Genomic DNA, 18,530 nt, shown 5'->3' on the forward strand with positions numbered 1-18,530 from the left:
TCATAAAAGATGCACAAAAAAACCCCAGTCAGAAACAAATTAATCTGGTCACGCCTTACTACTACAGAGAAGTGTTTTATTAGTATTGTCTTAAACATGATTATTATTTCTAATAAGTTGAAGTGAATTTTGAACTGAGTTGCCATAAAAATGTAGATCTTACCACCTGAAGAAGTGGTGTCGATGCTTTTCCAATGAACAGTGCTTAAGAATATGTAGTACTTACACAGAATTGTATGAAAGCCAAGGAAATTTCAGTTAAGCACTGCATTGATAAAATTCTTTCCATTTCTGTTTATCTATTGATTGGAAAGAGACAAACTGAACCAGATAGCAAAATTTGTATCTCCCCAAGGGACCACAATAGCAAGATTATATAGGATACAGGTGAACATGGCAAAGTTACAATCAGGGAAAACAGACAGCTGTCTTTGTACCTATGGTAATTTAATAAGACTTTGCCAGATAGAAATAGGAGGTAGAAATAATCAGTAACAATAATATTTTCTTTAATTTTACCATTCGCTTTTAGGAAGAAAGTAAAGGCAAGTCAGTCCAGTGATCCCAGCTGAAAAATTATAGGTTCAGTAGGCTGGCAGGAAGAAAAATAAACTGATCTTCACCAAAATAGACGCCTTTCAATCCTGTCTAATGTGCAGATTAAAAACAGAATTTAGTCTGTCTGCAACAATATTTGCATAGTACAGCAATGTTTTATTGTCTGTAGATTAACATTTACTTTCTATTCACCACGCCAAATAAAACTTAACTTTATTTAAAAGAATCAAAGCCATATCTACAATTGGAAAAAGCAACAACTCATTGAAAGGACACTGTAGAAAATAAAACAAACTCCATCACTCTAGTTAGAGCCTTAAGTGGCTATGCGAGAACACAGATGAGTTGTTCTCAAGCGAAGTCACCCAGGATGTTGGCCTTTTAGCGCACCGTAAAGCCCAGGATAACTGACTGGCTCCAGAAAGCTCAGGCAGAAACTCAGTACTCGAATGGTTCCAGAAAGTGTGCTGACAGCTAACGGGGATTCATTTAATCTAGTTGTTAGTCACCTGTATGTTGACTGTCTCTAAACTGGTTCTCTAGTCTCCTACTATGGTCAATGGCGCTTCAGAGAGCAGTTCATCCCCCCACCCACATAAGCAAGCTAAGAACATGGTCAAGCCTATTCTGGTTGAAGACAAAACCTACATTTGCTGGAGACAAAAAAATAAAGAAAAAAAAAATCAAGACAAGCATTTAGATGATTGAATTTGGGTGAGGTGAAGTTTAGACCCAGATCTCAATTGAAAACAATGTAATGATGAATATTATTCTCAGTTCATTGCAAACATCATGGATTCAGAGGTTCAAAGGGAGTTTTAGCTACTTACGAGCCATGATTACTTTGCAGGCATGTGTGAACAGCAACAGTATGTTCCCACCTTGCAGCTGGGAGTTATTACATAAAAGCTGTAAGTACTATAAATACACAATGCAAAATATAGAGGTAGCATGCACCCTTGGTACTAAAAGGCATTTTTCCCCATTTCCAGTCCATTGCCAATACACTGTATTGAGCATGCTTTTGGCCATAACTGCTTATTTTCCTTGCTGAATTTACATCCTAAAAGGCACATAAAGATATTTGGTTTGAAAGTTTCAAAGGAGACAAAGACACAAAAGCAATTCATCCCTTTTTCTTCCTCATCTCACAGTGAACAACTGCTGTGTAAGTTATCTCTTCAGATAAAGCAACATCTGTATTCTTTGAAATTCTAAGTTTACAAATGAAATGTTTGCAAATTAAGTCTCAATATTTTTCATAATAATGGTATAAAAATTTAGCAGAAAAGTGCTTTTTATAATTTCAGTTCTTTGATGATCTTGAACAATTTTAAAGTGCACTTTCTTCTCTACTATAAAGCAGAGAGAACAAAGCCTTAGTAAGTAAATATTGTGGCAATCCTTACAATAGCCTGAATATGGACAGACCCATGGCTTGAAATAGGATTCGCTCTGCAGAACTGGTGCCTTAGTTCGCAAGAGTTATGGTAAGGCATTTCATCAACTGTGCTGCGACTTTTAAAGCAATATTCAGTGATGTGCAGCCAGACCTAAATCTTCTTCCTGCACTGAGTTGCCAACCAGCCAGTGAGTTACAAAGCTTTGAGAAAATTAGACTTTGACAGATTTTTATCTTAAAAAAACTGAAGCAAACAATACATTTCAACAATATATCTTTTCCTGCTTTTTCTTATAATGTGTACGGTACCTGTCCCAACATGTAACCGTTACCATCCTCTTTAGTACCAGGATCTTGGAGATGCCAACTGCTCTGTCCTTTCCAACACTAAGTTCATGATGACAGTGAAATCAAACTTCTAGTTAAGAAAAAAAAAACAAAAAACCCAACACCTTAGTATAGGCAAAGCAGAAAAATGCTCTCGTACTTTCAGAGTCAATAAAGCAATGAAGGAATATAGCAAAACCAAGTGTGATATAAGCAAAAAAAAAAAAGGCGACAGGAATTACTAAGTCACATACTAGCATGATTAAGTCATGTACCTCCCATTATGGAGTTTTTTCCATCAAGACACAGAAGAAAAGAGCACTGACAGTATCCCCTATTTTATGGGCAGAGGAAACAGACAAAAATTAAATTACACGTTGCAGGTCATAAGGTAAGACAGTAGCAGAACTGTGTATCAGAGGCAGGATATGAACCAATGATATGATAGAAGGTGTAAATTTTATCCAAGTCCCCATGCTTCTATTTGCACAATTCAATGCTTCGAAGGAAACTCCTCTGTTTTTCAAGTAATCCTATGCATATTCAGCAATTCTGACATCTCCAGAATATGGCAGACTTACTGCTCTTACGCAAAAGCATCTATTTCATGAGCAATAAAACTAACGTACTGAGACATATGAGATTCAGCATGTGTTCCATAGATTGCTCTGGCTACGCACACTGTCTGCAATTGCAGGATACTGTCAGCTTGGCTTACAAGTTAAAACACTAACCAATGGTATAGTAATTAGTACTCTGCTACCTAAGCAGTGGCATTGATAGGTACATGTGGCCTCTATTCCCTTTCAGAGGGCTGTAGACACCCCTCCAACCCAATGCCTCGCTGTTTTCTCAATCACTGCTCATAGGGCTTTAGAGATACCTACCTATCTCCAGTGAGTAGGCTAAGGACTGAGGGAGAATTCAGGTCACTGATATGCCCCCTCCTAACTCAATGATCATCTGTGCTTGAACACACTCACATCATATGCAATGATTTTTTTTTTTATGTATAACTGAGTTTTCCCTGCACTAGCCCAACATCATGCTAAAACCCAATAAAATAGGGTCTGTATATTGCCACGCACCAGCATGTGCTTTTCCTAGGCTGATACTCATTAATTTACAGTCTGGTTTCTACAGATTAAAATAGTTTTTCAAAAGATGCAGTTTGGGGAGATATTGGTAGTACATCTCATTTTAAATGTAAAATAATTCATGCAGCGATAATTTATATTGACAGTAATTTCAGATAAGATGTATTTGCCATTAAAACTGGAATGCATTTCATCTATCGGTATTCCAACTATGCGTATTTCATGGCAGGAATTTATTTCAAAGGTGTTGCATACATTTGTTTTATGTAAGTAAGATTCAGGGAGGCTTCATCTTCAAGTTTCATTTACAAGACAGAAAAACTGAAATAAGGAATTCCCTTGCTATATCATCCCTGCTGGAAACACTTGACCTCAGCTTCAGGACACTAATTTAAAACTCTGACTGTTCTTAAAATTTGGACTTCCCCTAGTTTATTATTTTAAGAGCACCACCACTGCACCTGCTTTTTTCTTATTACAACTATTTAAAATAGGGTTATGATTTTGTAATGCTACTTTTTAAAAGCTGAAATGGAAGACAGGTATAATACTTAGAAGACCTAATAGACCTAATGTTCTAAGACAGATCTTTTGTATTTAGACTAGCCCTAACGTAGCATTAAGAGAAGCCTCTTTTCCAGGAAATGCATATTATTATCACTATTTATTAGGGCTTCCCACTACTCTGAAGTAACCTTCCTCTGAGAGCACTTCTTATTAGACAAAGCCAAGAGTTTATTTCACATTAACCTCAGCGTCAGCATTCTGGATAATGGGGAAAGGTATAAGGGCATAAGCTTGATCTTTGTTACCAGACTGAGATCAAGGCAGCAAGAACGAAACATTTAAGTTTGCCATTATACAGAGAAGTTTCTGCCTGTGAGTACCACCAGATACCAGAAATACTTTGAACTGGTACATTTGATTTAGACTGCCCTATTTCCTACAGCTACACAGCATACACCCAACTTTCAGTGAGTTTGTGGTAGACTTAAGTCAGTCCTTTTGTCCAATCCCCAGGATAAGCCAGATGCACAATGTTTTTGGAGCCAAATCTAGTGACATTCTAAATCATCACCAGAAAAGTTAAGCAACAGCATGGTCTAACAAGCAAGCACCGTGCTGGGAACCACAAGACTGATTGCTTGGCCAGCTCAGCTGCTGCATTTGTGCACTACTTTTATTAAGCTAGTGCTCTTTCCACTACCGCCCTTTGCCCTGCAGCACCGTGAACTCTCTGCATATGGATTTTCTGCTAGCATCTGTTGATATATATGATGTGTTTTATTATAGAGCTAGTAAATGAAGTTGGATGTGTCAGAGCTGGCCCCCTCTGAAGAAGTCAGTTTGGTCAGTAAGTTAGAAAGAGTTTAGTGTGCATTCAGGTTAAAAATTAACAGCGCTGTATGCTGGCCAGTTCTTTGTGAAGCTGGTATTTTCACCTGAAGCATATATGGCAAGGTCCATGAGTAAAGTCTCCTTAGCTCAAGTGGTGGTTTGCAACACGACCAAATGTTTGAGAACATTACAAACCTGTTTAATTGTTACTGCCTTTTAACACACCAACATTTGAATACACACTGCCAGTGTAGAAACTAGCAGGTTATGATCTTTACCAACACAGCTCCCATTTCAAAATCTTGATCTTGCAGTGACAAATGTATTAACCAGTGGATGACACATCTCTCTAACTGATGAGTGCTCCAACTAAATGTCCTGCTTTGGTTTTCAAGAGTCTCATACTACATAGGGCATGGCATGTTATAGGGACTGCTAGAAAGCGGCACTAAAGGGCAGCAAAAACCATTCAGGTCAGATCCTTGTGTGGTTTCTGATACAGCCTCTCTCATTTAGCTGACTGGAAATAAGTAAGAAAAGCAGGATTTCTACCATAAGAAAAGCAGGATTTCTACCGTATGTTGCACAGTCCTTGAAGCAAGGATTATATGTCATGGTTTCTGTGTATATCTAGGGTTTTAGATGAGCAAAGAAATCAAACTCCATTTTCCCAACAGCATTATGGCTTTGACATCTTTCTTAGCAAGGCAGCGGAAAACAATACGCTATTGTTTTGACATTTTGTATTTGGGTAAAACTGTGAGAGAAGCCAATACCTTGAAAGGCTAAAGGAGAAGGACGATCTTTCCTATACCTTTACGGTTCCACTTGTGCTCCCGGTTAAAAGCCTCGTCTCACTTGCATCCAGTGCCAGAGTGCTAAAACTCAGCATCCCCATGACAACCAGTAAACGGTTTGATTTTCTGCCCACTGTCAGTCAGCAAGAAGATAACAGTAGATCCTGTGTTTGAGCTAATTACCTAGGGGGAAGCAGAAACTGTGATGAAATATAAAATCTTGCTATATACATCTTCATTACAATAATGTCATACATATGTGCTCTGAACTTACAAAACACTAGAATCTGAAATGCAAATCACAGAGCAGTTGGCATTGATTTTTGTTTCTTTCCCCCCTTTTCAATTCATTAAAAAGATTTCTGATTCCATGCTATTAAAGCTCCCAGGAAGACAGCTGAGTCACTCCTTTGGAGTCATCAGCAGGAGTGAAGCAGGGCATCACCACAAATACAGCCACACGCCACTTAGGATCTGGGAAACACATCTAACAGAAGCTGTTTGGTGGTTGGGTAGATCTTTCCTTACTTCTCTCAGATGACCGACACCTTGAATAATGAATCACCAGCCCCTGGAAAGTGAAATTCAAGGATGCTGAGAAGACAGCAGCTGCATTTAGAATTCATCGGTAAGATCAGATTTACAAGTTAGAAGAAAGTTCATCTAAAATCCACCGTGATTGTTTCTTTTCTCTGTTTTGGTCAGTGGACATGAACTTGCTCAAAGACGATAAAGTCTTACTATCGTTTGCTGTAAACGTACATCAGAGTCATGTCTGACCACCTTACTTCAATCCAAAGTCAAGAAATCATCTTGCAATGCATCAGAAAGAGTCATTTTTAATCGCACTATCACAGTTATAGCCCTATTTTTAGAACATAAAACTGTGTCAGGCACTTGATACTTAAGAGGCATCATGGTGAGTCTTCTACATGTCAGCTCATGACTGAGCCACTGCTTGTGTAAAGATGCTTCATACTCACTCAGTGTTATTTTCATCTCACACTGCACTGTCCATTGCAAAAATAACTCAGTAATTTTTCCTGGAAGTAAATCCATAATACCTTCCAAATTCATTTCACAAAAGTTTCTCACTATTTCTCTGAACTTGTAAAAGACAAGATCATGTATTTCTTCATAACGCAATCCAAACCTAAGAAAATATCCTGGTTCTCACAGCCAATGCATACAACTAAACTGGAGAGACCTTATATCATAAACTAATGTTTGATCTTAATACTTTAGGCCATAAATATAATACTAATCTATTCTAGCAACAACTGGTCAAAACTATCAGAAATATTTTCTTGTATACTTGTAAAAAAATTCATTGAAGCGAGGCAGTGTGAAGCTGTCCTTTAGAAGGTCTTATTTAATTACTTAAATCTATTTGAGAAGCAATACACTTCATACTTACCACATTACAAAGACTGCTTCTGCCCTTAAAAACACCTCAAGCAGTGCAAAAACTAAACTCTGATTATAAGCAATTTTCCTTTTAACATGATATTTGGTATTTTCTTACACATTCTAAGCTCTCTGCTGATTATTGAAGGATGCTGAGAGGGCAGAAGTTGCTCAGAAAGGAAAGGAAGGGGAAAAAAGGAGATATTATCTCATATATTAAGAAATTATGCACTTTCTCAAAAATATGCTGGAAAAGTTAAAGGGAAAAACAGATCATGGGAGCTAGCATGACTCACCACAGATCACTAATTTCAGAAGGTTTTATACATACATGCGTATATATATAATGCTTTATGAGCAACTAGCAGAACACTGAAGCAAGAGCACTGAACAGTACAATCACACAAACATGAAAGGAAAAAAATTTAAAAAAATTAAAATTTAAAAGGCACACTACAGCAAGAAGCAACTTGCCAGAGTCAAAGATAAGAGGAATAAAAGGAAAACCGGGGGGAAATGTTGGTCATTAGAGAGAGAGTAAGATTTCAGCAATGCCAAGAAGGCCAAAGTGTTCAATGCATTATTTAATTAGTCCTATTAAAGATGTAAAGCAGGTGGTTAATACCAATGGCAAAAGGGTAAGAGCTCTCTGTGAAATAGGTCAGATCATAATCGGACAAGGCAGATGTTTTCAAAGTCTGAGCAGTGAACGTCAAAATCTTAACAATTGTCAGTGAGGAATCATGGAAAAAAGCAGGAAACTGGAAAAGGCAATTGCTTTCCCTGTCTGATAGAAGAGGGAGAAAAGAGATGAGAAAAGAAAAACATGACAGCATTACTTCCTTCCCGGGGCGGGGGGGAAAATCAGGAGTAATATAATCATATTACTGGTAAGCAGCAAAGGGTAACAAGAGGTGAGCAGTGGCCATCACTCACTCATCAAGAACAAAGCATATCTCATTTCCTTTCACAGCAACATAACAGAAAGAAGCCGTTAATTTCATATATCTTGATTTTAGGCAGCCATTCTCCTAATTAGTTGTCAAGATGAAACTGTTATAGGAGAGAAGCAAAGCAGGTGGATAGCCATCGTGATTTACTACCAAAATGGGAGGGCATGCTACATCACTGTGTGTCAGCACGTGGGCAGAGGTCTGGCTCCCTTCAGTGACTTCATTTACCATCTGGATGATGGAAAGGATCTGGTGACACGGATCTGGGAGGTACTACCTGCCAGTGGAGACAGAATTAGAAATCATGATAATTTTAGCTGTTACTCTCTTACAAAACCCAGAAGTTAAGGATATATTTACATATCTGCAAGACTTGTGAAGTATTAGAACTGGTAAGGCTTCCCCTGCAATACCAGTCCAGTGCTGAAGAGAGGTCCAGAAAAGATATGGATCAAGGAGAACAACAAGGCATGGGTATGGGATTATTTTAGCATAGAGGGAACTGAGGCAAGATATGATAACAATCTCCAATTACCTGAAGGCTGTTGCACCGCGAGAAGGGAATCACCTGCTGTCCATGACCATGGGAGGATCGGCAAGCACTGGGGACCTGCAATTGTGGGAAGGAAAATCTAGTTAGACATTAGAAAAAGCTTTTTTAAAGCTTCTTTTTTTTTTTCTTCAGGAGAGCATAGGTCTATAATAAATTATTTGAGGAATTAATGAAGACTCCGTTACCAGAAGTTTTTAATATGTTAGAACAACTTTTAATGGCACAGGGCTGCCTCCCGAGACCCCACTTCTCTTCTGTGGCCAGCGTCCAGCAGGCAGAGGCTTATGATCGACTCATCTGAGGTGATTTAAACAAGGAGTGTGAGAGAGAAGTTCATATCTAGTGATAAAGAAATGGGGGGTGGGGGGATAAATTAAAAGAACTGACATCAAGAAATGTAAGCTCTGTTGCCGACTATGTCACAATTGTCAGCTAAAAGGCACAAGAGACCCAGAAAACGTGGTTGTACCCCAATATGAGAGAAAGTCAGAAAGATGGGGGAATTGGTTTAGCACTGGACAGTTATGGTTACAGCTCCAGACAACTTCTAGAAACTAAGTTTCATTATTGCTCTTGTGAGATTTGATTACCAAAGCAGTAAAATTCAAGATTTACTTGACCTAACAAGCATTTCACAGCAAAGTTAGCAGACCGGTTGCTTCGGTGAAGGCTTACCTATTCAAGCTTACCCATGGCCAGTGTGGGAGCAGTTCAGGATATGATTACTTGTGATCGCAAAGGTAGCATTGAATTTAGCATTAAATTCTATGCCTTGCTTCTTAGCTTTTGCAAAGACCAGTTTTCTGGATGAGAGGTTATAGGAGGTGTCGTCGTGTCCCCCCCCTTTTAAACAATTTCAAATAGGTATTTTTATTAATACATTTATTGGTAATTGGAAACAATTTTCAGTGTATAGCTGCATAGTTAAATCTTGCCTTTTAAACTAGGCAGAGAGTATGCTAACTGAATAACTCAGTTTTTGCAATACATGCTGGTGGAAAGGGAGCATGTTGCCCAGCTTTGCCTGACCCTTCGCACATGGTGACACTTTTCCAGTATGGTAAGAAATGAACTTTTAGATAATACAATTCTGTATCTATCAATGGGTGATATTGAACATGCCAAACTCAATAGACGTACTTACTGGAAGACAGATGCTGCTCATTTCAAGAAAATCGGCATCTAAAATTGAATGAGTAGAAGACTAAATAGCAGAGGGGAAAATAAAACATAGGGCAGAGGACATCAAAGGCCCATACACCAGTGTAAGTGAAGATGTACATTTACAGCCCAGAAAATGCAAGTTTCACAGGTACCTGCCCTAGATATACTTATCATCTTCATATCCACGCATGGCTCCAGATACTAAAAAGCAAAACTAGCTTTAGTAATAAAAAACACAAGCCACAGGGCAAGAAATTAGGTTTAAATCTAGACACTAACTACTCTAAATATCTGAGGGAAATAAATCTGTAGTCTAGATCACATCCATTTATAGATGCGAGACAGATTTGCTCTATGGAAGAGGCTGATTCATCTAAATAGACTACCAGACATATTTTAAGCTTTTCTGAGATGATTCTGTTCTCTTTTCACATGGGTATTACTTTATTACAAGCTTTCTTGAACCAACGTTTAATTTCAGAAAAATGAACTAAAAATGCAACATTTCATGTCAAATCCATGATGCTCATTGCAGCCAGAATTAGCTGTGGTATTTAAGCATCTATTCCCAAATCACCTTGCACCAACATCTTATCTTGTTTCTCTGAGCCTCTCCAAGTAGTTATGTGAAATGCTGTATGCAGAAATGAGAGAGAGATTGATAAATGGTACACAGCAAGCAAAAAGATTTCTAACAACGAATAACCACCATTTTTTCCCCAACTTCAAATAGGGAATTTTTCAAATTTTAAATTTAGGCTTAATTTCACAAGGGACTACTCTTGATAGAAAGCCCAGACTATTCGAGCAGTAGGTGTTTCCATTTAGCAAGGGTAAGATTTTTTTCCCCCAAGTATTGTATACAGCAATATTTTAGAATCCCAAAATAAAAAATACCATTTCTCCCATTCACAGATATCAACTTCTCCATTACTCCTGTTTTAAGCATGACAAATATGCAATAAGAGGGACACAGAAGTATATAGTCTAAAGAGATTGAGATGAAGAACCATCACTCAGCCCAGCATTGATACAGGTCTCCAAGACAAAGGCTGCTCAGTGCTGCCATGTTGGTATCGCCTTCTCGGCAGCATTTTGTATCACAAATTACTGTCTGTGTTCGGGTATTTAACTTTTCGGTGTTACATCAGAACAAACTGATCATCCAAATTCAGGCATGCATCTAATCTTTGAATACCACTACCAAAAAAATCCCTATAGATGTTTTTGTCCCCAAAATAAAAGCATCCAGTGATGCTGCTGTTTTAAGGGAATTAGTCATCCTTTCCTTTTGATTCTGATTTTGTGGCTCACAGAGCCTTCAATTTCAACAGCCAAACTGAAAACATACGTACCTTGAAAAGAGCGTTCTTCTTGCTAAGTAACACTTTATTAATAACAAAATTAATTTTACACTTAATATTCCAAATCCCTTTGAAGTCTTAAACAGAAAACATACAGGAATTGGTCTATTGCCCAGGGAACTTCTGCTACTTCCATGATAAATGCATACCTATCTTTTATAGCATTAGAGTAGTAAAAGAAGAACTCTTAGTCAATTATAAATGGGAGAGGATTTGCACCGGCAAAATACAAGTCATAGCTGAAAACCAGGTAGGATACCAGTGCTAAAGACTCAGCTTTTCTGTAACTTCTTCAGCCATTGCATGGAGTTAGACTTACCTACCATAGCTGAAAATCATTCCCTTCAGTAGCCCATTTACCCCAAGTCCTGTATCTCCTCCTTATCTGCTCAAACGCTGACTTAGTTCATATATGTGTTCCTATAAGGCCTCGCAGAAGGTTGCTATTACCTCTTCTGGCTCTAAGCCTGCACCACTGTTTTTCTGTTATGGCATGGTGCATCTAGACTGAGCTAGAGACAAACAATTTTCCACTTACATGCTGGCAAGTGACATTTTGATTCAGCTTCCCAAGACAGGAAAAAACTCTCAAAAACCGATCTTGCCTTTGGAGCCTGATCCAAATACAAACTACACTTGAAGATGATAGATTTCAAGTGCACCAAAAGCTATTTGGGAAAGACAATTCAGCCTACAATTTACCAGCATAAGCTCCAATGATTCTAAAAGCTGTTTTAGCGCTGAGTGATGGCTGACAAAAAAATTGTAAAGGGATAATTGCTAACCATACAGGCTCCTATGAAGAGATTGCATTAGTGTCCCCATTAATGAAACAGCAAAGTAACTTCTTGTAAACAGCTTAAAATAATCTTAACTTCTCTTAAATCTTTAGGAGACATGTTTAAAAAACATTTGTTTCTTTAACCTGAAAACACTCTGTCCAGAGGGAAAGGATTCTGAATTGTGCTTTCAGACAGGTGGGCACACATAGATGGCTTTGACAGCAAGCTAGATCACCGGCTGCTTTTCTTTGTTTTTTTTCTTTTTCTTTTTTAATGAGATTGTAGCACTGCTGCCATGCTATAAACATTCATTTGCACCAAACAAAGTGATGAAAAATGTCACAATACCCCATATCAGAACACAATATGCTCTAAGGTTTGCATCTCAAGCAGTAGATAAAAGATGCTGTTTGGGCTGAGCTCTAGAAAATGTTATCAGAGACGTTCCCCTGTATGGCAACCATGGTTCTTCATTGAGATGCAGGTAGTGCTTCGATACCAAAGACTGCAGTGCATCATTAAAGTACTGTGAAGACAAACAACACTCATGCTGCATACCAAGCGGTGTTACATTTAACTGAATCATTTTAGTATGAATATATCCAGGTCTGCCACTGTGAGCCACTTGTGTAAAACGTGCTGGCAGAAATGGATCTGCACTAATTACATTTCATGCATATTTCAGAATTAACCTCAGGGATATGGAAAGGTGGCAATAAAGAGGAATTTTATAACCAAGTTGATTTGCAATTGGCAGCCACATGAAGACTAGCTTTCCTCAGAGATAACCCTAAAACGTCTCAGATTAGGAGTTTTATTTCTGTTATGGTTGTTTCACTGAAGCACAGGACACATGAAGATTTTGTATCTCTTTGAAACACCAAACCTTTGTCAGAAACTAAACTGCTTTCAGATATGAAAGGCTGGAGGACTTCACCTAGTGTGCGAGTGCCACTAAAATTTAGAAGCAGACTATCCATATTTCTCTCCAGGTCGTGTCGCAAAACATCACAATTAGGCTACATCAGTACGAGATAATTTCCTATCCAAAGTAAAGGGTTGTTTCTTTTCATCCCTCTGAACTTTCTGAACTCTCTTCCAAGGACACACTTTCCAGCTTTTTTTTCAGGGAAATGCAGAAAGGTCGGTTTGCCTTTTTCCTTTACCTGCTTCAAGACTGAATTGCACGGGACACAGCTAACAGCTTTCCCGCTGCCTCTGACCCTTCTACTAGTTTCCTGCTCTGTTTCCAGTATCATCAGTTCACTGTTAAATGAGATAAAGGGGCACCTCTGAGCTTCATTAAAATAGAGAGAGAAGAATGGGATTTCGGATCTCTGGGAACAAGCCAGCAATCTTCTGGATGCGCAGCTGATGCTGAATGCCCCTGATCCTCAACACCTGTGAACATGATAGAGAAATCACCAATTATCTCCAGTTTTTGCTTCAGGATGGGATTCAGAAATGAATAGCTCACACTGCAGAAGGTCTGCCTTGCTTATTATTTTCCTCATTTACCACTAAACACATTTTGGTTGGCTTTATAAAGAGTTGTCAACCACTATTTTCCATTATTATTTGTTTTGTATCAATAGCCAGGGCCCTGTTGTACTATTATTCATTGCATGAATACACAATATATTCCAGTGATATCCTGTTCCTACTCCAGCACGTTATATTTTGTGGCTTTCACATTCCTTTACAAAAGATTTTACATTTGTTGTATGGAGCAGCAGAGAGGTTTGTGACTTGCGATACACATGATTGTGAGATGGGGCAGCGGGGACACCTGAAACAAAACACCTAGTGCACAGTTGCCCGCAGTTGCAGGGGAATCATCTCAATGATCCCATTTAGCCCTTCTAGTCATCTGTTCTTAAGACACAGCCTTTGTCTAGACAGGCTTATGTACTGCATGTTCAAAGGGTGGGGAAAAAAAGCAAACAGGTGATTTATCCAAGGTCACAAAGTAGATAAAGGGCACAGTTCGCAATCAGTCCTGTTTCTGATCTCAGTACAATGTCTCAGCTAATGAATCACGCTCATTTTCTTTTCCACAGTTCTTGCCTTTCTCATTTGATGTGTCTGCATTGAAACGTATTTGTTTTATAATCAGGCAAATAAGAGGAAGCAAAGCCATTATGTCTAAAATCTCTTGCTCTTGCACACAGAAAGAAATTAGAGTTATCAGAGAAAAGTCGAAACATCAGCATTGGCAGACCTATGTTTTACAAGGGTCTCCGAAGACCTGGAAATATCATACATGAGCTCTGCAGCCAATAAGGCTGGTTAGGAAGCGATACGGTAAAAATCTCCTGTGGAATCATTCAGGGACTGATGCAAGAGACTAGCGGCTTAGATGGAAATATCATCGTCTGTTGTGCACATAAATGAACAGGCAATTTCTAAACCAATATTTACTTGGTATGTTGTAAAAGGCTTTTAATAAGTCTATGGCAGTAACTGCTACAGATCATAGGAAATTGCCCTTTCTGCAGGGATGACAGGGGGTCCATTCTTTGTAGCATTCGTGAAAACATACAGCTGCAAGATATCAACAACTAAATGCAGACAAGTAATCGACATGCAGGCTCCTTCAAACAGAGTTCACCACGCGTTTTCCCTGGATCCCTTTCTGCAAGAGGCCATCCAGGAGAGGCAGAGATTTTGTTTAACGAATTATCCCATTTCTCAGAAAATGAGTGGATGACATCCTTGATATATTATCTTAAAATCTGAACATTTATTATAGTGGTAATCATACATAATGTTTTTTTCTTTTAATTCCATCTTCAATTACCTGAAATTTCACCAAACTTATTTTCCAAACTGAATCTTCTCTTTTTGCAAGCTGATTTGTCTTTTGAAATCACAGCCACCATTTAACTGATGCGATAATTCATTCTGATGGTTATACGCATAGAGGTGAGAGAAATATTGGTGCAATACACAATCATAGCCACCATAATAAATCATGGTAAATTAGTAGAGAGAATTAATTTTAAAATTTTTAGCATAACAATTAAGATGAACTGAGAGCAGAAAGCAAAAGCATAAACTCCTTGGACAATACTGAAACACATAGTTGTAAATGAGACTCTCTCTCCACACCAGCACTAGTATATTAATAACACTCGTTGCACTTGAAATAAAGTCATTTGACAAAGAACTATATGCAACCATGAAAAAAAAAAATTTCAAGAAATTGATCCATATGGAACTAGGCACATGATTAAGAAAGATATTAAACTTCACCTGCAGGCTGATACCAAGACCGTTAAAGAAGTTCCCCACGTTACAATGAACCGCATTTAGCTTGAGTAAGTCCCAGAGATGCTGGATCCTGCAAGGTCCCAAGCGCTCCTGCTTCAATTTAAGACTGCTCACATGCTTAAGTGTGTTTCTGGAGACCTGCCAGGGTTCTTAGCATATATTAGGTATGACTCTATGGAGAGCAAGGACACGTACTTGACAACATGCTGGATAACATACATTTAATCCTGCGAGATATTCAGTGGCGTCAACCCTTACAGGCTCAAAGTTGTAGGAGATCCACTGTTTTACAATGGACTGAGAAAGGAATCCACTGTGGTGAAACACACTGCACTGCTATGCGGTATATATAGCTTATATAGTTAGGATCCATATAGAAAGAGTGAATGCTGGCAACTGACTTGGGAACCAGTGCTTCTAAACCATTGCCGTTTCTTTCTAAACACAGTTCTGAAGTGCTTTCTCATAAATTACCTCAATTTTGTCCATGCTGTTAGGCTAGTTACTCTTCACTTGGCAAAGCAAAACTGGTATCTAATATTTACAGTGTACACTAATTATTCTTCCACAAATACACGGTTACTCTACAGTATGATGATGATGGGATCAAAATGCATAACTACCTGAGAAATCCCCATGTTTTTTTTTTCTAGTTAAAACCCAAATGCATTTTTAATTTTTGCTCTGCCATCTGTATGGAAAGACAAATGAGGAAGTTTAAAAGCCTGACGGTTGCTTGAGGACTCGAAGCTGCAAGGTTGTAAGTGGCATTTATGAGAAGTTGTGTTTCACGAGCTTGGTAATTTGCAGTTTGTTACAAAGACATAAACTCGTTTCCAACTAAATCGTATTGTAAGTCATGCTCCTCAGAGAACGTCTGACTAAAAGGTGATGTTAAAGTAATTTCCATAACATCAAACTATGTGACAAATTAAAAACTTCATAGAGGAGAATACTGAGGAAAAGGAGCAGGCTGAGATGGAACGAATTTCTTTATCGTAGTGCTCAAAAGGGGAAAACTCCGATATTGCTCTGAAAACTGCCAATGCTAAATCCATTTTTAAAAGTGCAGCATTTGATTTTCAACTGTTTGACAATGTCTTACTCCATTCTTAGAAATCGTTTTTCAGTAGCATCCAGATACTTAGCAAAACGTTCTCCAATGAGCAGACTCCTGGCAGGTACGCACCAGCGCAGTCTCTGTGGTTTGGGAGTTTCATTGCACAGGGGTCTGGCCCCCAAAGTTATCTTTTAATAAGCAAGATGAAAAACAATCCTTGCATCCTAAGTGAAGGATTGAATCTGCAGGTACTCTGGCAATCATAACTGCTCACTGAAATAACGTGACATACTGAGGGGAAAGATCATTTGATCATTCAAGAAAAAAAAATTGCAGCCTTCCTCTAAAGAACTAGCTGATCATTCACACAAGGAAACTAGAGCAGTGAAGAAAATAACTTGTACTTGCCACAGACAGACCTAACTTGAGGAGGAAAACAAAGAAAGTTTCTGTCAACCTTGAAATTTCAAATCAGGACATTTATTATGGTAGTTGCACCAACTGCAACATGGAGATCCCATCTGATTAACAATCCCTATCTGGCAGGTCTTTACATTTTAGTATGACTGCTGTGGCTATTTTCCTTAATGAGACAGAATCTCTTATGAGAGATTGAAAGACGTAAATGTGTACAACTTGGGTATGTGACAAATAAGGGGGTGACAAAGTGTGAGAGTCATCGAAGGCAGCCAACGTAAATAGAAAAAACTGTTTAGTGTAGTACAATGATCATAAATGTGAGGAATGGTATGCAGCTAGGATGAGGGTAATTTATCCTGAATATTAGAAAAAGCTCTAACAGTGAGACTGAATTCATGTTCTGTGCTGTCAAGGGAATGGACTAAATGACATGAGAGTTTTTTCCTCCTGTAATTTCCATCATCTTATGATTCAGTTATATATTTCCTTCCTACCTTTGCTTTTCATTCAGGTCACGCATAGGTACAGTACTAGAACAAACCTCCTCAGCAGTGGGTCAAAACCTGTGATGCTGTGAGCAATATATTATAAAGTCTTTCCAGAAACTTAATAATCTCTCACTCAAATGCAGTAATGTCAATTGGACATTTTCTTGTTATTTGATAGTTTGTGTTTTCTTCTTACAGTTCCCACTGGACAGCTGTACTAAAACTAGCTGCCCTAATGATAATTGCACACCTAAATCATTCAAGGCCGATTTATACGTGTTCTTGTGCCAGTACTGTCCTTTCACCTGACTTTTTTCCACCCCATTTATTACCCTAAAATATATATGAATGCCATCATAACCTCCCTCAGCCTAGAAAGACTTACCAAAAAACTCTAGGTTTACAAAGAACGAAACACTCTCTGCAAAAGATTGAGAAGAATGAGCTATTCTCATAGGTCATTCTACATTCTCTCTGCCTTCTCATTTCCTCAGTGAGCTATTTTTCATTTTAAACTGATTAAAAGTCATTATAGAATTATCAAAATATAATGACGACATTATGTTTAAATGCTAATGAGTGTCCAAACATTAGTATCTCCAAATGTTAGAATGACTTCATGCTGATCATAAGCTTTATATCGAAGTTTGTATGTAGCAATGCTCCTGTACAAGCTCTCCAGTACAGTCTGTACAGAGAAAAGTTCTTGCTGGAATTTGGGTTACAGAGGCAAATCTGTTTACTTGCAAAAACAACAGCTATAGAAGAGCCACCACAAAGAAAAAATAATGCATTCAATAACTTACATATCCCTCTAACAACATGGATTATACAGAAACTTCCATGAATTGGTTACTGGTTATTGTTGCTACCAACTGGTAGTAGCATGTCTGATTGCTACAGGCGCCTGCTCTAATCTCTTCCCAGTTGACCCCTTTCATCCTGGAGACTCTAAAAGGGCAAGAAAATAACTACAGTATGTCTTCTGCTGCTCACAAATCTAAAATCGTATTTACCAAGGAGCCAAAACAGCTTTATTCAGAGTTGTATCCATGCCACCAGTTCTTAAAGGTCCCAAAATATCTTGATTGTTATAGTCTTTAAAAGAACCCATCTGTAGTTTTTAATTATCAGCACAAAATAATACACATTCAAATAATAATTCTTGTCAGCTTTGTCCTTAAGCATATAAAGAGCGCTCTGAGGTTGACACAAAAGTGTTCAGACTCAGAAGACCAGTCCTGATCTCACCATAAATATTGAAAGGCTGTGCCAACACGCAATAATGATGCAGTAAGATCACTATTTGGAAAAAAAAAAAAAAGAGGCACATATATATTTAGAACTTTAGACAAAATTGGTAGTTCTGGAGACTTCCCTGATGTTCAGGGATGAGTTTATTCCACTGTAAGGGATGAAACGTAAATGCCACCACTTGCTATAATCTGCAACTGTAATGCCAAGAGTAAATTTCATACATTCTATTTAGTTCAAAAGAAGGTAATTCCAACACTTCAATTCCCTCGGGAATATACAGTGGTTTTGCC

At 38.2% G+C, this 18,530-nt stretch overlaps 1 protein-coding gene across 1 annotated transcript in view; it reads right to left on the reverse strand.

The window, feature by feature from the left end:
• Positions 1 to 15,504, reverse strand: part of WDR49 (WD repeat domain 49) — a 44,676-nt gene extending 29,172 nt beyond the window's left edge. The window contains 7 exon segments of the mRNA XM_009333593.1: positions 2,270 to 2,361; positions 5,537 to 5,605; positions 5,607 to 5,702; positions 12,909 to 13,055; positions 13,057 to 13,143; positions 14,763 to 14,858; positions 15,490 to 15,504. Coding sequence (XP_009331868.1) covers positions 2,270 to 2,361; positions 5,537 to 5,605; positions 5,607 to 5,702; positions 12,909 to 13,055; positions 13,057 to 13,143; positions 14,763 to 14,858; positions 15,490 to 15,504 — 602 coding nt within the window.
• Between the last annotated feature and the right edge of the window lie 3,026 nt (positions 15,505 to 18,530).

Source organism: Pygoscelis adeliae, unplaced genomic scaffold, assembly GCF_000699105.1.
Source record: "Pygoscelis adeliae isolate BGI_AS28 unplaced genomic scaffold, ASM69910v1 Scaffold220, whole genome shotgun sequence".
Taxonomy (NCBI): Eukaryota; Metazoa; Chordata; class Aves; order Sphenisciformes; family Spheniscidae; genus Pygoscelis; species Pygoscelis adeliae.